This window comes from Anomaloglossus baeobatrachus, chromosome 3 (assembly GCF_048569485.1).
Source record: "Anomaloglossus baeobatrachus isolate aAnoBae1 chromosome 3, aAnoBae1.hap1, whole genome shotgun sequence".
Lineage (NCBI taxonomy): Eukaryota > Metazoa > Chordata > Amphibia > Anura > Aromobatidae > Anomaloglossus > Anomaloglossus baeobatrachus.
The window spans coordinates 180,475,780-180,497,469 of record NC_134355.1 but is presented as its reverse complement, the minus strand read 5'-3'; the positions used below and the strand labels follow the sequence as shown (position 1 = coordinate 180,497,469).

Here is a 21,690-nt window from a genome sequence, read left to right as displayed (position 1 = left end):
GTGGCTGCCACTCACTTAAGGGCCAGTGCCCCGCTCCTAGGAAGTGTCTCTCAGCCTATCACTGAGAGGCACCTGGTATTTAAGGCAAGCTCCCACTAGAGAAGTTGCCTGTTCAACGCCTTAGTATAGCTAGTTAGTGTCCAGTGCCATAGCTAGCTAGTTGTCAGGTCCCCTTGTCTGTCTTGTCTGTTCAGTCCTGTTGGTTTCCCTTGCCTGTCAGTTCTGTCCTGTCGGCCAGTGTCCCTGTCTGTCCATCTCGGCCGTGCCTCCAGCCTCAGCTACCGGTGGCACTAGCCACACCAGAGACTGTGCCTGTCTGTCCCAGCTGTGCCTCCAGTCTCAGCTATCCTGGTGGCCGTGACACACCAGAGACTGTGCCTGTCCAGTCTGGCTGTGCCTCATCCTCCGCTGTCCTGTTGCCCCTCACCACACCAGAAGCTGTGCCTGTCCAGCCCTGCCGAGCCTACCAGCCTCAACTACATCGGTGGCCCTCGCCACACCAGAGGCTGCGCCTGTCCAGCCCAGCCGTGCCTCCAGCCTCTGCTATCCCAGTGGCCCTCGCCATATCAGAGACTGTGCATGTGCAGCCCAGCCATCCTTCCAACTTCTACTTCCCCATGGGCTTCGCAACACCAGAGACTGTGTCTGACCAGCCCGGCTGTGCCTCCAGCCTCAGCTATTCCGGTGGCCCTCCCCACACCAGACTGTACCTGTCCGCCCTAGCCATGCCATCTGTCTCTGCTACCTTGGTGGTCCCTGTTTACATTTGAGACTCAGCCCTGTCAGCTACTGTTTCTGCCTCTGCCCTGGGGGTTAACTGGCACAGTCCCAGCCTTTACCCCACAAAATAGTAGGTCCAAGGTCTCCCTGTAGCCCAGTGAGTCCACTTCAGTTCGCCGCAGCGCCATCTCCGGCGGCGAGTGTGACATGTACTGCAATACATTGGACAAGATGAGCCAAGATTCAAGTCTCATAAGGACAACAAATAAAAAAGTAATAAGTAAAAATAAATATATAAAAATGTCTAAACAGGGAAAATAGGCATCACAAGTAAAAATAATTAAATGTAAAAAAAAAGAAAACTATTTGGTAGTGCCACAACCATAAAAGTCGGGTCTATCAAAACATATAACATGTAAAGCAGACATGTGGGAAATGTAATTTATTAACTATTTTATGTAACATAACTTTCTGGTTTAAGAGTATAGAAATGAAAAGTTTGAAAGTTTCAAAATGTTCGCCAAATTTCCGATATTTTCACATATAGATGCAAAAGATATCTTCTTTATTTTACTCCTATCATGAAGTACAATATGTCACACAAAACAGTCTCAGAATCACTGGGATCAATTGAAGCGTTCCAGAGTTATAACCTATAACCACTGGTTAGAAATGAAAAAATTGGCAAAAACAGGCTCTGGCGCAAAAGGGTTAATTTCAGAAAATACATTTAATGAATGGTAGTAAAAGTATAACTTCTAATATTGACCAGTAGTTTTCAATTCTGTGTTCTTTTAGATCTCAGCATCATGCAGACCTGTAAATTAATAAGATGTGTTCCTATTTTTTTGGCAGCTTGAACAACCAGACTGTACTTCAGGAGAACTATATTCAATAAATGATCTTCAATCACGTGAGTTTTCCAGTCTTCTTTATTATTTAGACATTTAAGATTTATGGTTCCTAAAAATTAAAGCTCTTACTTCTAATACTTGCTACTTACTGAGTTTTTTAATACATGTGTAGCGCCCAGGGATATGGGGTACTCGGTCCCGGGCAGTAACAAATGGGAATGTCACTCTGGTTGCCGTTGCCCGATTCCGTGCCCTGGGCCCCTTTTGTTAATAGGGGGTATTTACAGGGGAGATAAGAGTTTTTGTCATGTGAAGCCACCTGCGGGTTGCGGTTAAGGATGGAGAACCGCCGCTGCTGAATGTGGGTACTCCCAGGGCTGGTGGTAGTGGCAGCTATGATGGTAGGCCCTCTGCCGGTATGGCTGTGCCTGGGAGATGTAACAGGGGCAATAACAGAGACCACACGAGATTGTCTTTAACAGTCTCTACTCACTGTGGACCCAGGGGTTGGGGTGGACCCAGGAGTTGCTGGTTCAGGTCCCTTGGAGGACCAGTGCCAATATAGTGACCCAGGTTGCTCTGTCCCCGGCACTCTCAGTTCATTGGGTCCCTGTAGCGTGGAGCGTTTGGGGGCCTTGACTGTCCCTTTTGGGGTACAGTCTCCTTCTCCATACGGCGGGCACTGCGGACCCTGTGGGGAGGTAAGTGTCCCAACCCCAATCCTAGTTTACTGCTGATGCCCCCGGATTATTTGGTTTGGTGAAGTCTGTGAAGGTGTCTTCACCGGGCAGGTATTTGCCAAACAGTCTAAAACTTGTGCTTGACCTAGGGCCCTGTGCCCTGTGCGTGCTCTGGTCCCAGCGGTATCTCTGGTACCCGTCCTGGCAACCTCTCTCTTGTGCCTACGGGGTCACCATTACACGGACCCAGCTCAGGCACGACCGCACACCTCTTCTGTGTGCTACTCAACTCTCTCCTCACTACCGACTGACTGACCCCTCCCACCAGGCTGGTTATACCCAGGGACTCGTTCCCATGGCGACCATCCCCTTACATGGTTAACCCTCTATGCCCAGTGTGGAGTAGAGAACTAGGATTTTGGTCGTGTTTTGGTGGAATGGGTACTGGTACTCCAGGTCCCAGGGGGTAGGTCCTGCATCACCAAGAGGATGCAGTTCCCTGTAGTGCCCTGAGGCTCTCAGGGGCGCTACACATGCAGTACATTAGTTTGTTCATATCCAAAACTAAACAGTGTAGTATTAATTCTGTTGATTCTGTGTAAACTGTACATTCACCACTAATACAGTATATGAAATGCAGTTGTGTCCTTTATGGTTAGTTACTTGTTTCTTTACTTGGACTGACTGGCTGAGAAACTGCTTAGAAGTTTAATTGCATTTGTTTGACTTCTAATGTATAAATGTTATTGTATAAACTGTATATGTGTTGTTTTGGACCATTTATTTGGCTAACTGTCCCCGTGATGGGTCTCTATACCCGTCGGCACAGCAAGAATGAGCTTGGTACTTATGATAAAGTTTGCCAAAGTGCAGCATAACCTCACAGTCATTTATAAGCTTCTGGACGGAGTGAGGTGGACATAAAAAGAAACACATGTTTTCTGAGATATGATTATACAGCGCACATACATATACATTATACATACATACATATACATTATACATACATACAGCGGGAAACATTCGTATTGAATACGTCTCCAAATTTCTAAGTAAATGTATTTCTAAAAGTGCTATTGACATTAAATTCTCACAAAATGTAACAACCCATCTAATCTGTACAGGCAAAGAAATCGAACCATGGATGTCGATAGATTAAGATATGTGTATTAATCAGAAATGACACTGGAAAAAATATTGAACACATGAAGAGAGCTGCAAAAAGCCATGAAAAGTCATGTCACCAGCTGAAATCTATCAGTACTTAGAAAGCAATCCTGCCATTTAGTGAAAAGTGGTATCAGCTGGTTTAACTGATGCACTATACAAAGGTGTTTCATTACCAAGGTGCCAGAAAACAAACATCTCATGATGGGTAAAACCAGTGAGCTGTCTCAAGACCTTCACAACCTTATTGTTGAGAAACATACTGATGGCATTGGTGACAGAAGAATTTCTAAATTACTGAAGGGTACAGTGAGCACTGTTGGGGCCATAATGTGGAAGTGGAAAGAACATCCTTTCAACATAAACCGGCCATGACCAGGTGCTCCCTGCAAGGTATCAAACAGAAAAAACCAAGGAGAAAAATAGTATGAAAAATACCCTGAATATAAATAAATAAATTGCAAGTGCTTAATAACAGGGTACTTAGTGTATACATTTTTGCAAAAAGGTAAAAAGCTGTCTCACCTCGTCACGGTGTACCCATCTGAGACAGTCCCTAACCTACTGAAGTTAAAAACATTATCAATACCTGACTTGTGTCATGTCAAAACTCCAATATGAATGGTGGCAAGTGGTCAGCTGTGTCCCAGATTAAATACACAGCAAAGTGAGACGCAATCAGCTGTTCAGTCTCAGTACTAGGAGGGCTGCACCCCCAACTTGCAACCAAGCAAGAAAACATACAAAAAACACAAAAACCTGAGCTGAAACAATGTTCAGTAAACATGCAACATTAAGCATGTGAATTGCAGCCTTAAGACTAGAAAAAACCAAGGAGAAAAATAGTATGAAAAATACCCTGAATATAAATAAATAAATTGCAAGTGCTTAATAACAGGGTACTTAGTGTATACATTTTTGCAAAAAGGTATTATATATTGCCACCATCCATATTGGAGTTTTGACATGACACAAGTCAGGTATTGATAATGTTTTTAACTTCAGTAGGTTAGGGACTGTCTCAGATGGGTACACCGTGACGAGGTGAGACAGCTTTTTACCTTTTTGCAAAAATGTATACACTAAGTACCCTGTTATTAAGCACTTGCAATTTATTTATTTATATTCAGGGTATTTTTCATACTATTTTTCTCCTTGGTTTTTTCTAGTCTTAAGGCTGCAATTCACATGCTTAATGTTGCATGTTTACTGAACATTGTTTCAGCTCAGGTTTGTGTTTTAAGGTATCAAACAGAGAAGTGAAAATAATTATCAGAAGAATTGTTCAAAAGGTAAGGACCAGCTATGTAGAGCTACAGAAAGACCAGGAGTCAGCAGGTACATACTCCATGGCCTGTATGCACACTGGAAATGCAAAACTTAATTGCAGAACAAAAAGCATGTTCAAACGCATTTAAAGATTGCTCAACACAATTTAGGCAAATCTGTGAAATACTGGGATAATATGGTCTGGTCAGAGGAGACCAAAATTGAACTTTTTGGATGCGATAATATACACCATATTTAGTGGTCTTTAATACCATACCAACAGTGAAGTTTGGAGGTGGGGACGCCATGGTGTGGGGCTGTTTTTCAGCATATGGCACTTTAAAACTTCATATAATTGAAGGAAGGATGAATGAGCAAATTTGCTGAGACACTTTTGATAAAAATCTGCTGCCATCCATCAGGATGATGAAGATGAAGCAAGTGTGGACATTTTGGCAAGACAATGATCCCAAACACACATCCAAGGAAACTCTCAATTGGTTTAAGAGAAAGATAATAAAGCTGCTTAAATTGTCCAGCCAATCACCTGACCTGCAATAGAAAATTTATGGAAGGAGCTCCCAGTTCATAAAAGGAGCCCACAGAACCTTCAGGATTTCAAAAGTATTTATCTGTAAAAATGGGCCAAAATGACACCTGAGCAATGCATGCAACTAGTTTCTTCATACAGGAAGAAGCTGTCATCACTAATAAAGGCTTTAGTACCAAGTATTAACTACAGTACAGTAAGTGTGTGCAATACTTTTTTCCTGTCATTTCTCATTATTACATATAACTTAATTTATGGGCATCTATGGTTTGATTTATTTGCTTACGTGGAATGGATGAGTTGTTGCCTCCATCTAGAGAGAAGTTCATGTGAATAGCACCTATTGAAATATATTTACTTAGAAAATTGGGGACGTGTTGAATATTTCACCTGCAGTATGTACACACAGATTACAGATTAGTATTTATACTTCTATACTTTTCTACATTTTTTTACATTACATACCCAAAAATAAATATATATTATTGGGATTTTATATGAGATACCAACAGAAGGTAGCATGTATAGTTATAGTCTGGGAAGAGCTGAACAAAGGATTGACTGACATAATAAGGTAAAAATCTAAAAATGAGCATTTATACAGCCACTGGTCAGACAGGGATGCTAGGTAGACTAACCATAGCGGAAGGAGGTTTGCAGTTATGTTGTCAATACCTCTGCTGAAGCAAACAGTATCCATGACCTGGATGGAGCATGGAGGAGCTTAACTAATTAAAGAAGCATTCACATCAAAGTTTTTATCTTCTTAATAAATTGGAGTCATCACATTATATGGCACTGTATACTTGCAGTTGCACATTTTGCCCTTCTACAAAGGTATTTTTTTTCTTTTCCATTTAATCTATGACATCTTGTGAATAAACTCGCTGAATCACTCTAAACTCTATGTAGAAACACAAAGTATCTTTTCCCTGTTTGAGTCATCATTAAAACTACAAAGTATTTTCAGTGACCTAGATTTGTAGTTCTAATAATGATGCATGCAGTCCAGCACTGGTTGTATGGAACATATTCCCAAAGACTGAAGGCAAAAAAAAACAATTTTTGAGATTTTTTTTTTGCAACTCAGGATGTGAGTAAATTGAAAAATAAATCATTTTGTTACCCTTGAATACCATGGAGTCAATTTTGCTTAAAATATAGGTTAAAAAATATAAAAAATAGCTGGTGTCAACTGGACATATGCTTTAACATTTGTTTTAGTCCTGGAAACTCAAATTGGAGTAAGATTATATGATAAACACCTATCGTGAAATATTTTGCAATCATAGACTAAAAATGATTTATTTCACATATGTACTAGCAACTAGATTGTATGCTTCATAGTCCTCCCACTCACTGGCCCACCTATAACTCACCCCCTCTTTAACCCTACCCAGATTACAAAGATCTAAATGTAGACATGAAACAAGGCCTGGGGCACCTCGCTGCAACATTAGAGCAGTACCTGAAGAAAGAAATCCCAGACTCTTCCAAGCTCCCACCTGGATTCCAGACACTTGATTGTTTCAGCAAAGTAAGTGCCAAGTCTAAACGTTCGAATACATTAAATTGCATGTAGCACAATGATATTCTGTTGTTGAAATTTTCAGACAGTTGTGAAGGCGTGTTTTCTATGGTTTGATACATATTTCCTTACATATATATATATATATATATATATATATATATAGCAGTAGCTAAAGAACTTTGTTCATCATAGTATTTTTTTTAATTGTACCAAAGAATTATTGTAGGAATATGGCTTTTGTTTATTTCAAGCCTTTAAAGTATGCTCCAGAATATTATTTTTTAATCTATTGGGTTTCAATTGTTGAAAAATTACAAACTCCGCAATACTCATAGTTTACATCGGCATAGCTGCTGAGCTCAGTGATTGGCTGCAGCAATCACGTCCACTGTAGTCGTAATGTCACCATAGCCACCTATCAAATCAGACTGGGGCATTGTTAGAAAAACAGTGCTGGAGTGAGTGAAGGTATGTGAGTACAATCTAAGCAAGTGCAGGTATTCTGCATTAATGAGAGAAACCTGAATCGTTTTGAGTGGTGTATGTTTCATGCACCTCTATAAATGTTTCCTTACCCTTGGAAATGTTTAGGTTTTTCAGGTTTTTCTTTTTTACATTACTTTTATAGCAGAGCACCACAAAAAAAAATAAAACTAAATCTTTATTAAAAAAAAATCTCTATAAAAATTAAATTCCTAGAAATTAGAGCCAAGGAAAAAAGAATATTTAACAGTCTTACTGTAAAAGTCTGGATCCACGCGGGTTCAAATGTACCCATGCACTGACTCCAGGCCCAGAGTTCTCAGGGAACTCCGGGTAACTATCCAGATCCGGCAACTTGGGTAATTAAATAAATGTATAAAGGAAAAATATAGAAAAAAGGGATAAAGCAGTGCGTTTTATTTACCAATCTCCCATACAGCTGTAACACCACTTCCGAGGAGCTCATACTACTTCTGGGGCCACTCATTATCCTTCATGCATATGCACTGCTTTCCTCGCTCAGTTCATAGTAAGCGGGGGCTGTAATCATGCCCCGACACTAACTGTAAGGTGTAAAAATAAATTAATTATTTAATTTAAAAAATTGACTTAGGGTCCTCCATATTATTATACCCAGCACAGATCAAGCATATGACTATAGGCTGCAGCCCCCAACTGTGTGCTTATCTTGGCTGTCTATCAAATGTATCAAAATAAGAGGGACCACATGCGGCTTTTTGTTTTAAATTATTTAAATACATAATTTAAAAAAAGGCATGCTGTCCCCATCCAATTTTGACACCCAGCCAGGATAAAGCCAACAACTGGGCGTTAAAATTCTCAGGCTTGGGAGGCCCATGGTTTGTTTGATGCAACTTTACCCAGCTCATCCTGATCACCCTGATGTGGTGGCAGTTGGAGTAATAAGGAGTTATTAACAGCTCACAGCTGCCACTAGGCCCTAGATTAGTAATGGGAGGCGTCTGTGAGACCCCCACCATTACTAATCTGTAATCGTACTCACTATTATTAACCACCAAGCACCCAGCCAGCTCTGACGTAATCCACGACGATTCCAGCTCTTCAACATTACTGAAGTCACAGCACACGGGCACAGAATATGACCAGATGCTGTAAGCTTCAGGCAGAGAATGGCTGAGCCTCAGCAATGACCGGTGACATCACTAAGTTAATTTGCTGTCACAGCTGGAGGTTTCCATGGTCTTCCACCTGTGATTGCAGGTAAACTGACCTCAGGTGACCTCATTAAACATCCAATGATCTCACCTCAGGGGGTGTCACTGAGTTCACAATCCTGCATCTTCTGGCAGAAAACCGCATTTTTTTTGCCAATAGATGCAGATTTGGTGCAGAATTTTATACACCAAATTCGTGCACCAAATTTGCATCTCTTGACCAAAAAATGCACAAACGGTTTTGATGGCAGGAAGTGAAAATTTGCTGCTGAAGTGTCAGCTGAAGTGTTTTTTGTCAGAAGATGCAGATTTAGTGCAGGAATATGGAGTATAAATTTCAGCATCAAATCTGCATCTCCTGGCTGAAAACAGCACAGATATTACTTCAAAACCGTTTTTGTGCATTTTTTTGCCAGTAGTTGCAGATTTAGTGCTGAAATTTATACTTTATATTCCTGTACTAAATCTGCATCTGCTGACAAAAAAAATGCGTCAAAACCGTATCATAACGCATGCCGTTTTTGTACTGGGTAATATTTTTCACTAATAAAAAATAAAATGAGAAAATGAGCCTTTTATAGTGCTGGATCGTTTTTCTCTCTTTTTTTTTTTTTTTTTTTTAAACTTTGAATTTTTATTGAGATTTTCAATTTACGTTTTTCATACATAAAATAAAACATAAAATTCACAATTCTTATCAAACCTAGACAAACAATGACAGGACAGGTGAGGAGGGTTAGGAGGGGAGAGGAGAAATAGGAGGGAAGAGGGAAGGGTTTCAAGAGTCCATGCTCCTTCCATAGGACCCATAGGCCTCAGTCTCACAGATCCTCCTGTCCCGCAAAGTAGTCCCATGGTGCCCACACGGCCTGGAAGCGGTCAACTGTGTCATGCAATAGTGCCGTGAGATGTTCCATGCGTCTAACGTCCAGTAATCTATACTTGAGGCTCTGGAGTGAGGGTGTCCCTGGCTGCCTCCAATTCTTTGCAATTAAGCATCTGGCCGCCGTAAGGATGTGGGACAAAAGCTTAGAGGCCGTTTTTCCCAATCCCCCATTCCCAAGACCCAGAACATAGATCAGGGGATCAAGATCAACCTCTATATATAGTACTTTATGGATCAACCCTCTAACCCGCTCCCAGAAGGGGACTATCCCTGGACAGGACCAGAATATGTGCAGAATGGTGCCCCTGCCTCCCCCGCATCTCCAGCAACAAGCCGGTATGGAGGGGTCTATGCCATGAAGGAAATCTGGAGTGTGGTACCAAAATAGCAAAATTTTATAGATATTTTCCTTATATAGTGTGCATATTGACGTCTTGGCGGCGTTTCCCCAGATTGCTGCCCATTCCTGAGGAAGTATCCGCCTTCCCAATAGAGACTCCCATTTCCGCATGTATGGAAAAGACCCCTCGGGCCCCTCCCGTGAATCAGAAAGCAAAATGTAAATTTCCGAAATCAGCCCCTTAGTATCAGTGCCCCTTCTGCAAATTTTCTCAAAATCTGTGGGAATCGAGGCCCCTGCCCTGCCAAACAAGGAGCCAGCCAAGTCTCTGATCTGCAGATATTGGAAAAACTCTCGATTAGAGAGAGAGAATTTATCTCTAAGGTACTCAAAGGAATGGATCTGCATTGTACTTCCATCTATAATGTCTGCAAATCTGAATAGACCTGCCTTGAGCCAGGGGTGCACCATGTCCGACTCCAGACTGCTTGGGAGCAAGGGTTGGTATATGAAGGACACCAGAGGGGAGCAGGGGGATGCCAAAGGAAATCTTCTAATGCAAAATGCCCAGAGGTCCCTAGTGAACTGCATCGGTCCAAGAAGAGGGGGGGGCGAATCACACTGGGCCGGGGGCCACAGGAGCGCGTTTGGATGTATAGGCGCCAGCCAAAGTTTTTCAATCTCAGTCCACCTGTTGTATGCCCAAAGGGACACCCAACAGGGGATCCTCCTAAGATGGGCCGCCCAATAGTATTTTAGGATGTCCGGGACAGAAAGCCCCCCCCTGTTTCTCCGAGCCATCAACACCTCCTTGGCCACCCTATGACGTTTGTTACACCAAATAAATCTAAGGATAGCCGCCTGAAGGGACTTCAGCTCCTTTATTGGTACCTTAACTGGGAGGGTTTCAAAGAAATATAATAATTTTGGGAGCAAGCTCATTTTAACCGCCGCAATGCGCCCCATCCACGAAAGAGGGAGGGGCAACCACTTGCTCAAAAGAGTTCTCAGCTCTCGGAAAAGGGGGGGGAAGTTAAGGTTATAGAGGGAATCATAAGTAGATGTGAGGTTAACCCCCAGGTACTTGACCGCATCTGTCTTCCAACGAAACTTAAAATTCAAACGCAGGTAATCCAGGGCCACCGGGTCGAGATTCAAGGGCATTGCCTCCGTTTTGCTAGAGTTGATCTTATACCCCGAAAGGCTCCCGTACCTACCCAAGGTGCACATTAAAATTGGAAGGGACACATGGATGTTAGTAAGTGTAATGAGCACATCGTCGGCAAAAAGTGAGATTTTAAACGGTTTATTCCTGACCAGGACCCCCGAGATGTCTGGGTTGCTCCTGACCGAGGCCGCGAGGGGCTCTATGCATAGTGCAAAAAGGAGGGGGGACAGGGGGCACCCCTGCCTGGTGCCATTGGAGATGAGAAAAGGCTTAGAGATGTGGAGGGGGAGTTTGATAGAGGCCGTAGGAGCGCTATACAGGGACTTCAAGGCCCGCATAAAGCCACCCGAGATCCCAAAGACCTCCATTGTCTTGAAGAGAAAAGGCCACGCAAGGCGGTCAAAAGCCTTCTCTGCATCTAGACTCAACACCAACGCCTGTTGCTTCGTCCGATTTGCCACATCCACCAGGTCTATGACCTTCCTGGTGTTGTCCCCCCCCTGACGGCAAGGGACAAAACCCACCTGGTCTTTATACACGAGTTGGGGCAACCATCGATTAAGCCTGGCCGCCAAGAGCTTGGTGAACATCTTCAAATCGGAGTTCAAAAGGGCTATTGGTCTATAATTAGCACAGTCCAATGGGTCCCTGGGTGGCTTGGGCAGGAGGATTAAATGGGAGTGTAGCATGGATGGAGGGATAGGGTCACCCTGAAGGAAAGAGTTAAACAAGGCGGCCATGTGTGGGAGGAGCTCCGCCGCAAACACCTTGTAATAAAAATAAGTAAAGCCGTCCGGGCCCGGTGACTTCCCGCCAGGCAGGGCTTCCAGAACTTGCTCCAGTTCCTCTGTAGTAATCTCTTCATTCAAAGCCGCGGCTGCTCCGCAAGGCAGTGAAGGGAGCTCAAGGGCCGAAAAATAGTCCCCAAGTGCCCCAGCCCCGCGCGAAGCCATGCCCGGGGGAACCGGAAGGTTATAAAGCTTGTTGTAGTAATTGAAAAAAATGTCAGCTATTGAAGCGGGGTGATAGTGGATAGTGCCCTTTTCGTCGCGCAGAGCCTGAGGGCATGAGGATGTAGCGCGCTCCTTAAGCTGCCTGGCGAGTAAGGTATGAGCCTTATTACTCCTTTCATAGTATCTTTGTTTGGAAAAGGTTAGCAATTTTTCTGCTCTGCCAATTGCCAAGTCTCTCAACTTTTCCCTAAGGCTGATGACTCTCCTAAGAATAGTCAGTGATGGGGCAGCCGCCAGTCTCCCCTCCTGTAGCTTAAGATGGGCCGTTATAGAGTCCCGCTGGCTTGTGGCATTCTTTTTAGCCCTGGCGCCCTCTCTAATGCATAGTCCCCTCATCACTGCCTTGTGAGCTTCCCAGAGTGTTGCCGGCGACGTGACCGTGCCCGTGTTCAACTGAAAGAATTCGACCAGTTGCTTATTTAAAAAGGCCCTAGTGTCGGGATTTTTGATCAGAGATTCATTAAGGCGCCAATGCTGAGGCCTAGGTCGAGGACCATCTTTCTTGAAGTCCATTATGAGTGGGGAATGGTCTGACCACGTAATGGATCCCATTTCCACCCTCTCAAGACGCCCCAGCAGCTGTGAGTCAATGAAAAAATAGTCTATTCTGGTGTGCGTCTGATGCGGATGCGAGTAGAAGGAAAAGGCCTTCTCTCCCGGGTGGTCCACCCTCCAAGCGTCGTATAAAGCCCCTGATCTAATGAGCCTACGAAAGTCCCGGGACAAATTTTTCAAAGCACCCGATGGAGGGTGTCCACCCACAGAGAGTCTGTCGGCCACCTCCGAAAAAGGGATGTTAAAGTCTCCCCCCAACACCGTAGAGGCCGGTGCCAGTCCGCCTATCAGATCGAGTATTTTCTTAAGAAAGCGTATCTGCCCTTCATTAGGTGCATAAATGTTGGCCATTATGTGCGGGGATCCCCCCAGTTGGCCCTCCAGAATCACATATCTACCCTCTGGATCGCAGTGAGAACCCGTAATTTGTAGAGGACAACTGGAGGATATTAAAATAGCAACTCCCCCCCTCTTGGAGCCCGAGTAAGCCGAGTAATGGATGGGAAAGCGGTGGGACGCAAATTTGAAAATGTTTGATTCCACAAAATGTGTTTCTTGGATAAAGGCTATGTCTGCACCTGATGTTTTCAGTTCCTGTAGCAGCAATTTCCTCTTACGGGGTGAATTCAGACCTTTTACGTTAAGAGAGATAATGCGGGTCATATCTAAAACTTAGAAGTAAGAAAAAGCTAATGGCACACCTATACCGTCGGGGGCATGACTTCCCCTGTGAAGCCGGCCAGAGGAGATGGTCCATACGACAAAGGGTCGCAGCTCCCAGGGACTCTAGAAGGGGTGGTACCTGAAAGGACACATAAGGAAAAAACATCGGGGAGGGGGGAAGACAAGGACAAACATAGAAATGAACATGAATTAAGAACATTAACCAAAATGCATAAACCTTAGGCATAGATTCCCGGGGGGTCAACCCGGAAGGGAGAGACCTAGAGGGAGGTTCCCCAACCCGTCTGAGCTAAGAGAGCCACCCACCTCACTCCCCAGTAGCCCTCCCACGGGGGTCAGTCCAGTGGGCACGGGCCCGTGCCAAAAGGAAACAAGGGAAAAAAAAAAAACAAAACAAAAAACCTCAACCACTAACTCCAAGTAAGGGGACCGGGCTCCCGCCAACCCCCCTACCACCCACGGCATCATTGTGGCTACAGCCCCCCCCCTTATGCAGCTCAACAGACCCAGAGGTCCGCAGATGACACAATGGACAGTCAGAGGCTTGCTGTAGAGAGAGTCACAGTATCACAAAGCATGCTCAGCCACTGGAACTCAGAGGGTATAAGAAATAGGCACCAACCAGGTTAAGAAGTGTCCTCAACGGTGAGCCGGGGAGGGGGGCGACCCGCGGCCCCTACCTCCTCTCCCCCCCAAAGCCCCACGCCCTCCACCCCTCACCTTGGACCACACGGGAGGGGGCGGCCCTTCCAACCTTTGCAAGTCCCAATCTGGGATACAGACCGCTGGAATGTCCAGTGCTTCACAGAACAGAGTGGTATCTGCTGGAGTGCGAAGGGTCGCCGATTTACCCCCTCTGCGCGCTGTTAGAGCAAACGGGTAACCCCAGCGGTATGGAACCTGGTGCTCCTTCAGGCTCGTGAGGAGGGGTTTGAGGTGCCGCCTTTTCTGGAGTGTGATGCGAGAAAGATCCGGGAAAAGCTGGATTTCCTTGCCATTGAACACAGGTGCCGTGCGCCTCATTCTAGCCTTAGCCATGATCAGTTCTTTGGTGGAGAAGTCGTGAATGCAACAAATGATGTCCCGGGGTTGGGTGGATAAATTCTTCGGCTGTAAAGCCCTGTGTGCCCTGTCCAGCTTGATGATGTTAGAAGGGGGAGCGTCCAACACTTCATTAAAGATGGATTGTAGTATGGAGTTTGTGTCCTCGGGCCCATCTGACTCTGGGACCCCCCTCACACGGACATTGCAACGGCGTCCTCTGTTGTCGAGATCCTCTATGTGAGACTGCATATCCTCCATTATTTTTTGTTGCGATGTTGCCAGTTTGTGTAATTCTGATACATGGGATCTGGTGATGTCATGCTCTTCCTCCAGGGATTCAATTCTGCCAGACAATTGCTGCAAATCTCTCCTCACTTCAGCTATTTCTGACCTGCAAGTTGCTTTAACCTCACGTATGAGGCATTGAAAGTCCTCTTTAGAAGGAAGTTTACTTATGAAATCATGCATGTCCTTATAGAAGGTGTCTGGCCCTTTAAGGTGAGCACCTGCAGTAATAGACACTGGAGTTTTAGTCTGGTGCTGGGGAAGTTGATCTCCACACCGAGGCCCAGAGGGGGGAAGCAGGCTGCTCTGTTCCCTGATATTACCAGCTGTGGCTGCAGTCCCTTCTCCCGGCAGTGGGGAGGGCTGCCCCCCGACCTCCACCTTATCTCCCACAGCCACTATGTGCTCCTGGGCCTGCTGCTGCTGTGCCTGAGGATCCGATGCAGTGCAGGGCTGCTGAGCCAAGGCATTCCCTGTTGGAACTGCTGCAGAGATTCCTCCACTTTCCCCTGTGTCCCCGCTCACCCACTCCTCCTTCTCTTGCTGCTTAGCAGGCCGGGCCAGTGCCTCCATTTCCCCTCCATGCTCCTGGAAAGATGGCGTCCGGGCCTCCCCTGGACCCTGTTCCAGGCCCAAGAAAGTATCCAGCGCCGTGGTGTGCAGCGGGGGGGCCACCGATGCCTGCTGCGATGGTTTAATCCTCCGTGGTCCCATCCTGAGAGCCGGTGAGTAGGTTTGTGCTTATGATAAGTGCTGATTTAGCTGAGGGTCAACAGGAGCTCCTCTTCCCCACGTCCACTCAGCTCAGCATCCTGGACACGCCCCCCTTTTTTTTTTTTTTTACCTTGGGCTTACCATGGTTTTTATCCATTGCACTCATACAGGTGAGCTGCTTTTTCTTTGTATCATTTCCAGTGTTATTCTATAGGGCTGTTCACATTAGCGATTTTTTTCATGGACCAAAGATGCACATCAAAAAAATTGCAGAATGCACAATTCCTTTAGTGTGTTAGATTTCTTATGGTCCCACATATTTACTACTACATATCCATCAATTTTCAAAGGGTTCACATGGGGTCAAACATTTCAGAGGGCGGTTGTCATATTTTTGATTTATTGATATATGTATAAGGCCTGTGTTAATTGACACTGAGCTGTACAAAATAAATGAGTAATTTGCAGGCACAAAGAGGTGAATTTATTTTAATATGTAACAGGTTTTTGGGCGGATCTCATAACTGTATCAGTAATGAGTGATCTTCTGCCATTATACTCATCTGTATATTTCCTTACAACATTGCATAATAAAAAAATTCCACATTTTGTGGAGTTACATAATAATTCATGCTTGCAGCTATTCCACTAACACAGAATGTAGTTGTCTGTAGTAGTGTCTTTATATTGAGCTGCGTTGCTTAAACAATCATTTCAATAATTTGCTTTACCTATTATGAAAGTTCACCTTGGCACTTGATGTGATAGATCTGTGACTACACCTGAGAATTAAAAAAAAAAAAAAAAAAAAAAAAAAAAAAAGTGAATGCTGCATGCCATACATAGGGACAGATGAGAAGATTTACTAATACTAAATGCTTCAAAATTCTGGTGCACTTTGCATCAAAAAACTATTGTACATATCTTAGATCTCCTTTTTTTATGTATTTTAAATACTTTCTAAGTTTTGCCTAAAAGGAGTCTGGAAAGTTGTGTTTTTGTTTTTTCTTGTTTTTCAACCTTTCCAATACTAATAACTTCTGATACCCGAAGGGCCACTGCAAAGCTTCCTTTTGGAATGCCAAGTTATAATGAATATTTTTTATTTCATACCATTGCCAAATTTGTATCACAGTAATCCCTGCATGTTTCATTTTATGATCATAATACATACTCTACCTTTCATCACTACAAATCCGTCTGTCAGTGCCGAGCCGTGATTACAGCCCTCGCTTAATATGCACTGAACGGTGACTGAAACTGCGCCAGCCATGCCTCTATGACTGAAAGAATGATTAAAGATAATTTTCTCCCAGCAGTGTAGCGGCTGTATGGCGTGAGAAAGCTAGTAACCTGCAGATTAACCCGATATGTGCAGGTTTATAATGTTTTTCACATGATAGGTTCCCTTTAAGAACCTGAGGTGAGGTCACTGACTATAATGAGATCACCTGAGGTCAGTTTACTTGTGGTCACAAGTGGGGTATCGTGGGAACCTCCAGCTGTGACTGCAAATAAACTGAGTGATGTCACCGCTCATCAGTGCTGTTAGGTAAGTCTCTGCTTCAAACCCACAGCGTGCAGACATGTGCTGTGACTTCAGTATGTAGCAGAGCTGGAATCATCATGGGACCTTCTCTGGATTACATCGGAACTAGGTGTATGGGGTTAATAAAGCGGTGAAAGAGGATATTTTTTATATTTTTTATTTCAAATAAAGGATTTTCTTCAGCGCTCTATTGGGAGACCCAGACGATTGGGGTATAGCTACTGCCCTCCGGAGGCCACACAAAGCACTACACTAAAAAGTGCAAGGTCCCTCCCCTTCTGGCTATACCCCCCCGTGGTATCACGGGTTCTCCAGTTTTCAAGCTTTGTGCGAAGGAGGTCAGACATCCACGCATAGCTCCACAGATTTTAGTCAGCAGCAGCTGCTGACTATTTCGGATGGAAGAAAAGAGGGCCCATATAGGGCCCCCAGCATGCTCCCTTCTCACCCGTGGATGGTGTTGTAAGGTTGAGGTACCTATTGCTGGTACAGGGGCTGGAGCCCCACATGCTGTTTTCCTTCCACATCTTCTTGTAGGGCTCTGTGGAAGTGGGATCCTGCCGGCCTCTAAGCTCTGACGCCGGGCTCCATCCACAGACCCAGTTGAACCTGATGGATATGGAGCAGGAGTACAATCAGGGACATGGCCCTGCATCATACAGGTACTCTGTGTCCCCGGCAGGCACAGACACACTCCGGGCTGGCTGGGTGTTGTAGTGCGCCGGGGACCGTAACGATTGAGTTGGTGTTCCTGCAGTTTACTGGGGGACTTTTGTGTTGTGGGAACGCAGCGCCGACCCCCACTGGACCGGCGGCGCTGCTGTGACTTGTAGTGCGCCGGGGACACGCCGACCGCGCTTTTACGGCGGCGGCGTTTATAAATCCAGTCCCCGGCTTTTGCGGCCTAGCTCCGCTTCGTTCCCGCCCCCACCCTGTCAATCAGGGTAGGGGAGAGACGCTGTTTCGCAGCAGCGACGAGGGCTGGAGCCTGATTTACATGCTCCAGCCCTCTCACTAGGCACAGAGGGAAGCAGGCTTCCCGCTCTTAGCCAGGAACGCCCAGCGCCCGCCCCCCCTCCTCTCCCAGGACGCCGGCAGCCATTACATGCAGTCTGGCTAGAGGAAGGACGCAAGGCTCTGGGAGACCTGGACTAGGGGGCTTTTGGCGACCACACACCCGCTCTTAAGCGGGCGGTAAGCGGCATTTCAGCTGGCCCCTCTAGTGCCTCAGTGTGTATTGGTGTACTGTGTCACCAGATATATATATTTATTTATTTCTTGCACTGTGAGGTCGCTTCCTGGCTGGATACCCCAGTTCGCTCTGAGGAGGCAGCAACATGTCATCCACAAAACGCAAGGCTGCCAAGGCTAGGGCTGTGTACACTGCGTGTGCTGCATGTGGGGCTGCTCTACCAGCAGGTTCCAAAGACCCCCATTGTGTGCAATGCTCAGATCCGGTGCTGCTTCGCCAGCCGGAGTCCGGAGGGGTAGTGACCCAGGCTGAGACGCTTGTAAGTCCTGCCCCGGTGTCAGGGACAGACTTTGCAGTTTTTGCTGATGGAATGTCTGTGACTATGGCAAAAATCCTTGAAACTTTGCAATCCATGACTGGGGCTCAGTCTATGGACACGGCGAGGTCTCTGTCCGCTAATCCCCCTCAGTTGGAATTAATCCAGACTGCAAGGGGGTCCCCGGCTTCCCAGGCTGAGTATTACGACTCAGATGATAGCCCCAGCCACCCTAAGCGAGCTCGCTGGGAAAGACCCTCAACGTCATCACACTGCTCAGGGTCTCAGCGCAATCAGTCGCCCTGTGATGCGTCTGAAGAGAGTGATCAGGAGTCTTATCCTGGAACCCCTCTCAATCTGGATACCCCGGATGGGGACGCCATGGTAAACGAGCTTATCTCAGCCATCAATAGACTGTTGGATATTTCTCCCCCAGCTCCTTCTGCAGAGGAGGCAGCTGCAGAGCAGGAGAAGTTTCGTTTCCTCTATCCCAAGCGTAAATTGAGTGCTTTCTTGGATCACTCTGACTTCAGAGAGTCAATCCAGAAACACGACGCTCATCCAGAAAGGCGTTTCTCTAAACGTTCTAAGGATACACGTTTTCCTTTCCCCCCTGATGTGGTCAAGCGCTGGACCCAGTGTCCAAAAGTAGACCCCCCGATTTCCAAACTTGCAGCTAGATCCATAGTTGCAGTGGAGGATGGCGCTTCACTTAAGGATGCCAATGACAGACAGATGGACCTTTGGTTAAAATCTGTCTATGAAGCTATCGGCGCGTCGTTTGCTCCAGCATTTGCAGCCGTATGGGCACTCCAAGCTATTTCAGCTGGTTTAGCACAGGTGGATGCTATCATGCATCCAGCAGTGCCGCAAGTGGCGTCCCTTACCTCGCAGATGTCTGCGTTTGCGTCTTACGCTATCAATGCGGTCCTAGAATCTACCAGCCGCACCTCAATGGCGTCCGCCAATTCGGTAGTTTTGCGCAGAGCCTTGTGGTTAAAGGACTGGAAAGCAGATGCTGGTTCCAAAAAATGTTTAACCAGCTTGCCTTTATCTAGAGATAGACTGTTTGGCGAGCCATTGGCTGACATCATTAAACAGTCCAAGGGTAAAGACTCTTCCTTACCCCAGCCCAGATCAAGCAAACCTCAGCAGAAAAAATGGCAGCAGAGGTTTCAGTCCTTTCGAGGTTCGGGCAAGACACAATTCTCCTCGTCCAAAGGGACTCAGAGGACGCAAAGAGTCTCAGATTCCTGGCGGGCTCACGCACGCCCCAAGAAAGCAAATGGAGGAACCGCTTCCAAAGCGGCTATCTCATGACTTCCAGCCCCCCCCCTCCGCATCTCCGGTCGGGGGCAGGCTCTCCCGCTTTTCCGACATTTGGATGTCACAGGTCAAAGACCGGTGGGTGACAAACATTTTGTCTCGCGGGTATAGAATCGAGTTCAGTTCTCGTCCTCCAGCTCGGTTCTTCAGAACCTCCCCACATCCAGACCGAGCAGATGCCCTGCTGCAGGCGGTGGACTCCCTAAGAGCGGAAGGAGTAGTGGTTCCTGTACCGCCTCAGGAACAAGGGCGAGGGTTTTACTCCAATCTCTTTGTGGTTCCAAAAAAGGACGGCTCGTTCCGTCCTGTTCTGGATCTAAAGCTGCTCAACAAACATGTGCACGCCAGACGGTTCCGGATGGAAACCCTCCGCTCCGTCGTTGCCTCAATGTCTCAAGGAGACTTCCTTGCCTCAATAGACATCAAAGATGCTTATCTCCACGTGCCAATTGCTACAGAACATCAACGTTTTTCTACGTTTTGTGATAGGAAACGACCATCTTCAGTTCGTAGCTCTGCCATTCGGTCTGGCGACAGCCCCCCGGGTCTTCACCAAGGTCATGGCGGCGGTGGTAGCAGTCTTGCACTCTCAGGGACACTCGGTGATCCCTTACCTAGACGATCTACTTGTCAAGGCACCCTCTCAAGAGGCATGCCAACTCAGTCTACATGCTACGCTGGAGACTCTACAGACGTTCGGATGGATCATCAACTTTCCAAAGTCGAATCTGTCACCGTCACAGTCGCTAACGTATCTTGGCATGGAGTTTCATACTCGAGCAGCGAGAGTGAAGCTTCCGCTGAACAAGCAGCGGTCCCTACAGACAGGGGTGCAATCCCTCCTTCAAGGCCAGTCGCACCCCTTACGGCGCCTCATGCACTTCCTCGGGAAGATGGTGGCAGCCATGGAAGCAGTTCCCTTTGCGCAGTTTCATCTGCGCCCACTTCAATGGGACATTCTCCGTCAATGGGACGGGAAGTCAACGTCCCTGGACAGGAAAGTCTCTCTTTCCCAGACGGCCAAGGACTCTCTACAATGGTGGCTCCTTCCCACCTCATTGTCTCAGGGAAGATCCTTCCTGCCCCCATCCTGGGCAGTGGTCACGACAGATGCGAGTCTGTCAGGGTGGGGAGCAGTGTTTCTCCACCACAGGGCCCAGGGGACGTGGACTCCGCAGGAGTCCACCCTTCAGATCAATGTTCTGGAAATCAGGGCAGTGTATCTTGCCCTACTGGCCTTCCAACAGTGGCTGGAAGGAAAGCAGATCCGAATCCAGTCGGACAACTCCACAGCGGTGGCATACATCAACCACCAAGGAGGGACGCGCAGTCGGCAAGCATTCCAAGAAGTCCGGCGCATTCTAATGTGGGTGGAGGACACAGCATCCACCATATCCGCGGTTCACATCCCAGGCGTAGAAAATTGGGAAGCAGACTTCCTCAGTCGCCAGGGCATGGACGCAGGGGAGTGGTCCCTTCACCCGGACGTGTTTCAGGAAATCTGTCGCCGATGGGGAGTGCCGGACGTCGACCTAATGGCGTCCCGGCACAACAACAAGATCCCGGCATTCATGGCGAGGTCGCGCGATCAAAGAGCTCTGGCGGCAGACGCATTAGTTCAAGATTGGTCGCAGTTCCGGCTCCCATACGTCTTCCCACCTCTGGCACTCTTGCCCAGAGTGTTACGCAAGATCAGATCCGATTGCAGCCACGTCATACTCGTTGCCCCAGACTGGCCGAGGAGATCGTGGTATCCGGATCTGTGGCATCTCACGGTCGGTCGACCGTGGTCACTGCCAGACCGACCAGACTTACTGTCCTAAGGGCCGTTTTTCCATCAGAATTCTGCGGCCCTGAACCTGACTGTGTGGCCATTGAGTCCTGGATCCTAGCGTCCGCAGGATTATCTCAAGGAGTCGTAGCCACAATGAGACAAGCTAGGAAGTCAACGTCTGCTAAGATCTACCACAGAACGTGGAAGATTTTCTTATCCTGGTGCTCTGCACAGAGAGTATCCCCTTGGCCATTTGCATTGCCCACCTTTCTTTCCTTCCTGCAATCGGGGTTGGAAAAGGGCTTGTCGCTCAGCTCCCTTAAAGGGCAAGTCTCGGCACTATCTGTGTTTTTTCAGAAGCGTCTAGCACGTCTTCCTAAGGTGCGCACGTTCC

General features: G+C 46.6%; 1 protein-coding gene across 6 annotated transcripts in view; it reads left to right on the top strand.

Moving 5' to 3' along the window:
• Positions 1 to 21,690, top strand: part of SMYD3 (SET and MYND domain containing 3) — a 1,114,514-nt gene that overhangs the window by 272,678 nt on the left and 820,146 nt on the right. For all 6 annotated transcript variants that reach the window (XM_075339604.1, XM_075339603.1, XM_075339607.1 and 3 more), the window contains 2 exons: positions 1,576 to 1,633; positions 6,641 to 6,777. In XM_075339604.1, coding sequence (XP_075195719.1) covers positions 1,576 to 1,633; positions 6,641 to 6,777 — 195 coding nt within the window. The remainder of the gene's footprint in view (positions 1 to 1,575; positions 1,634 to 6,640; positions 6,778 to 21,690) is intronic.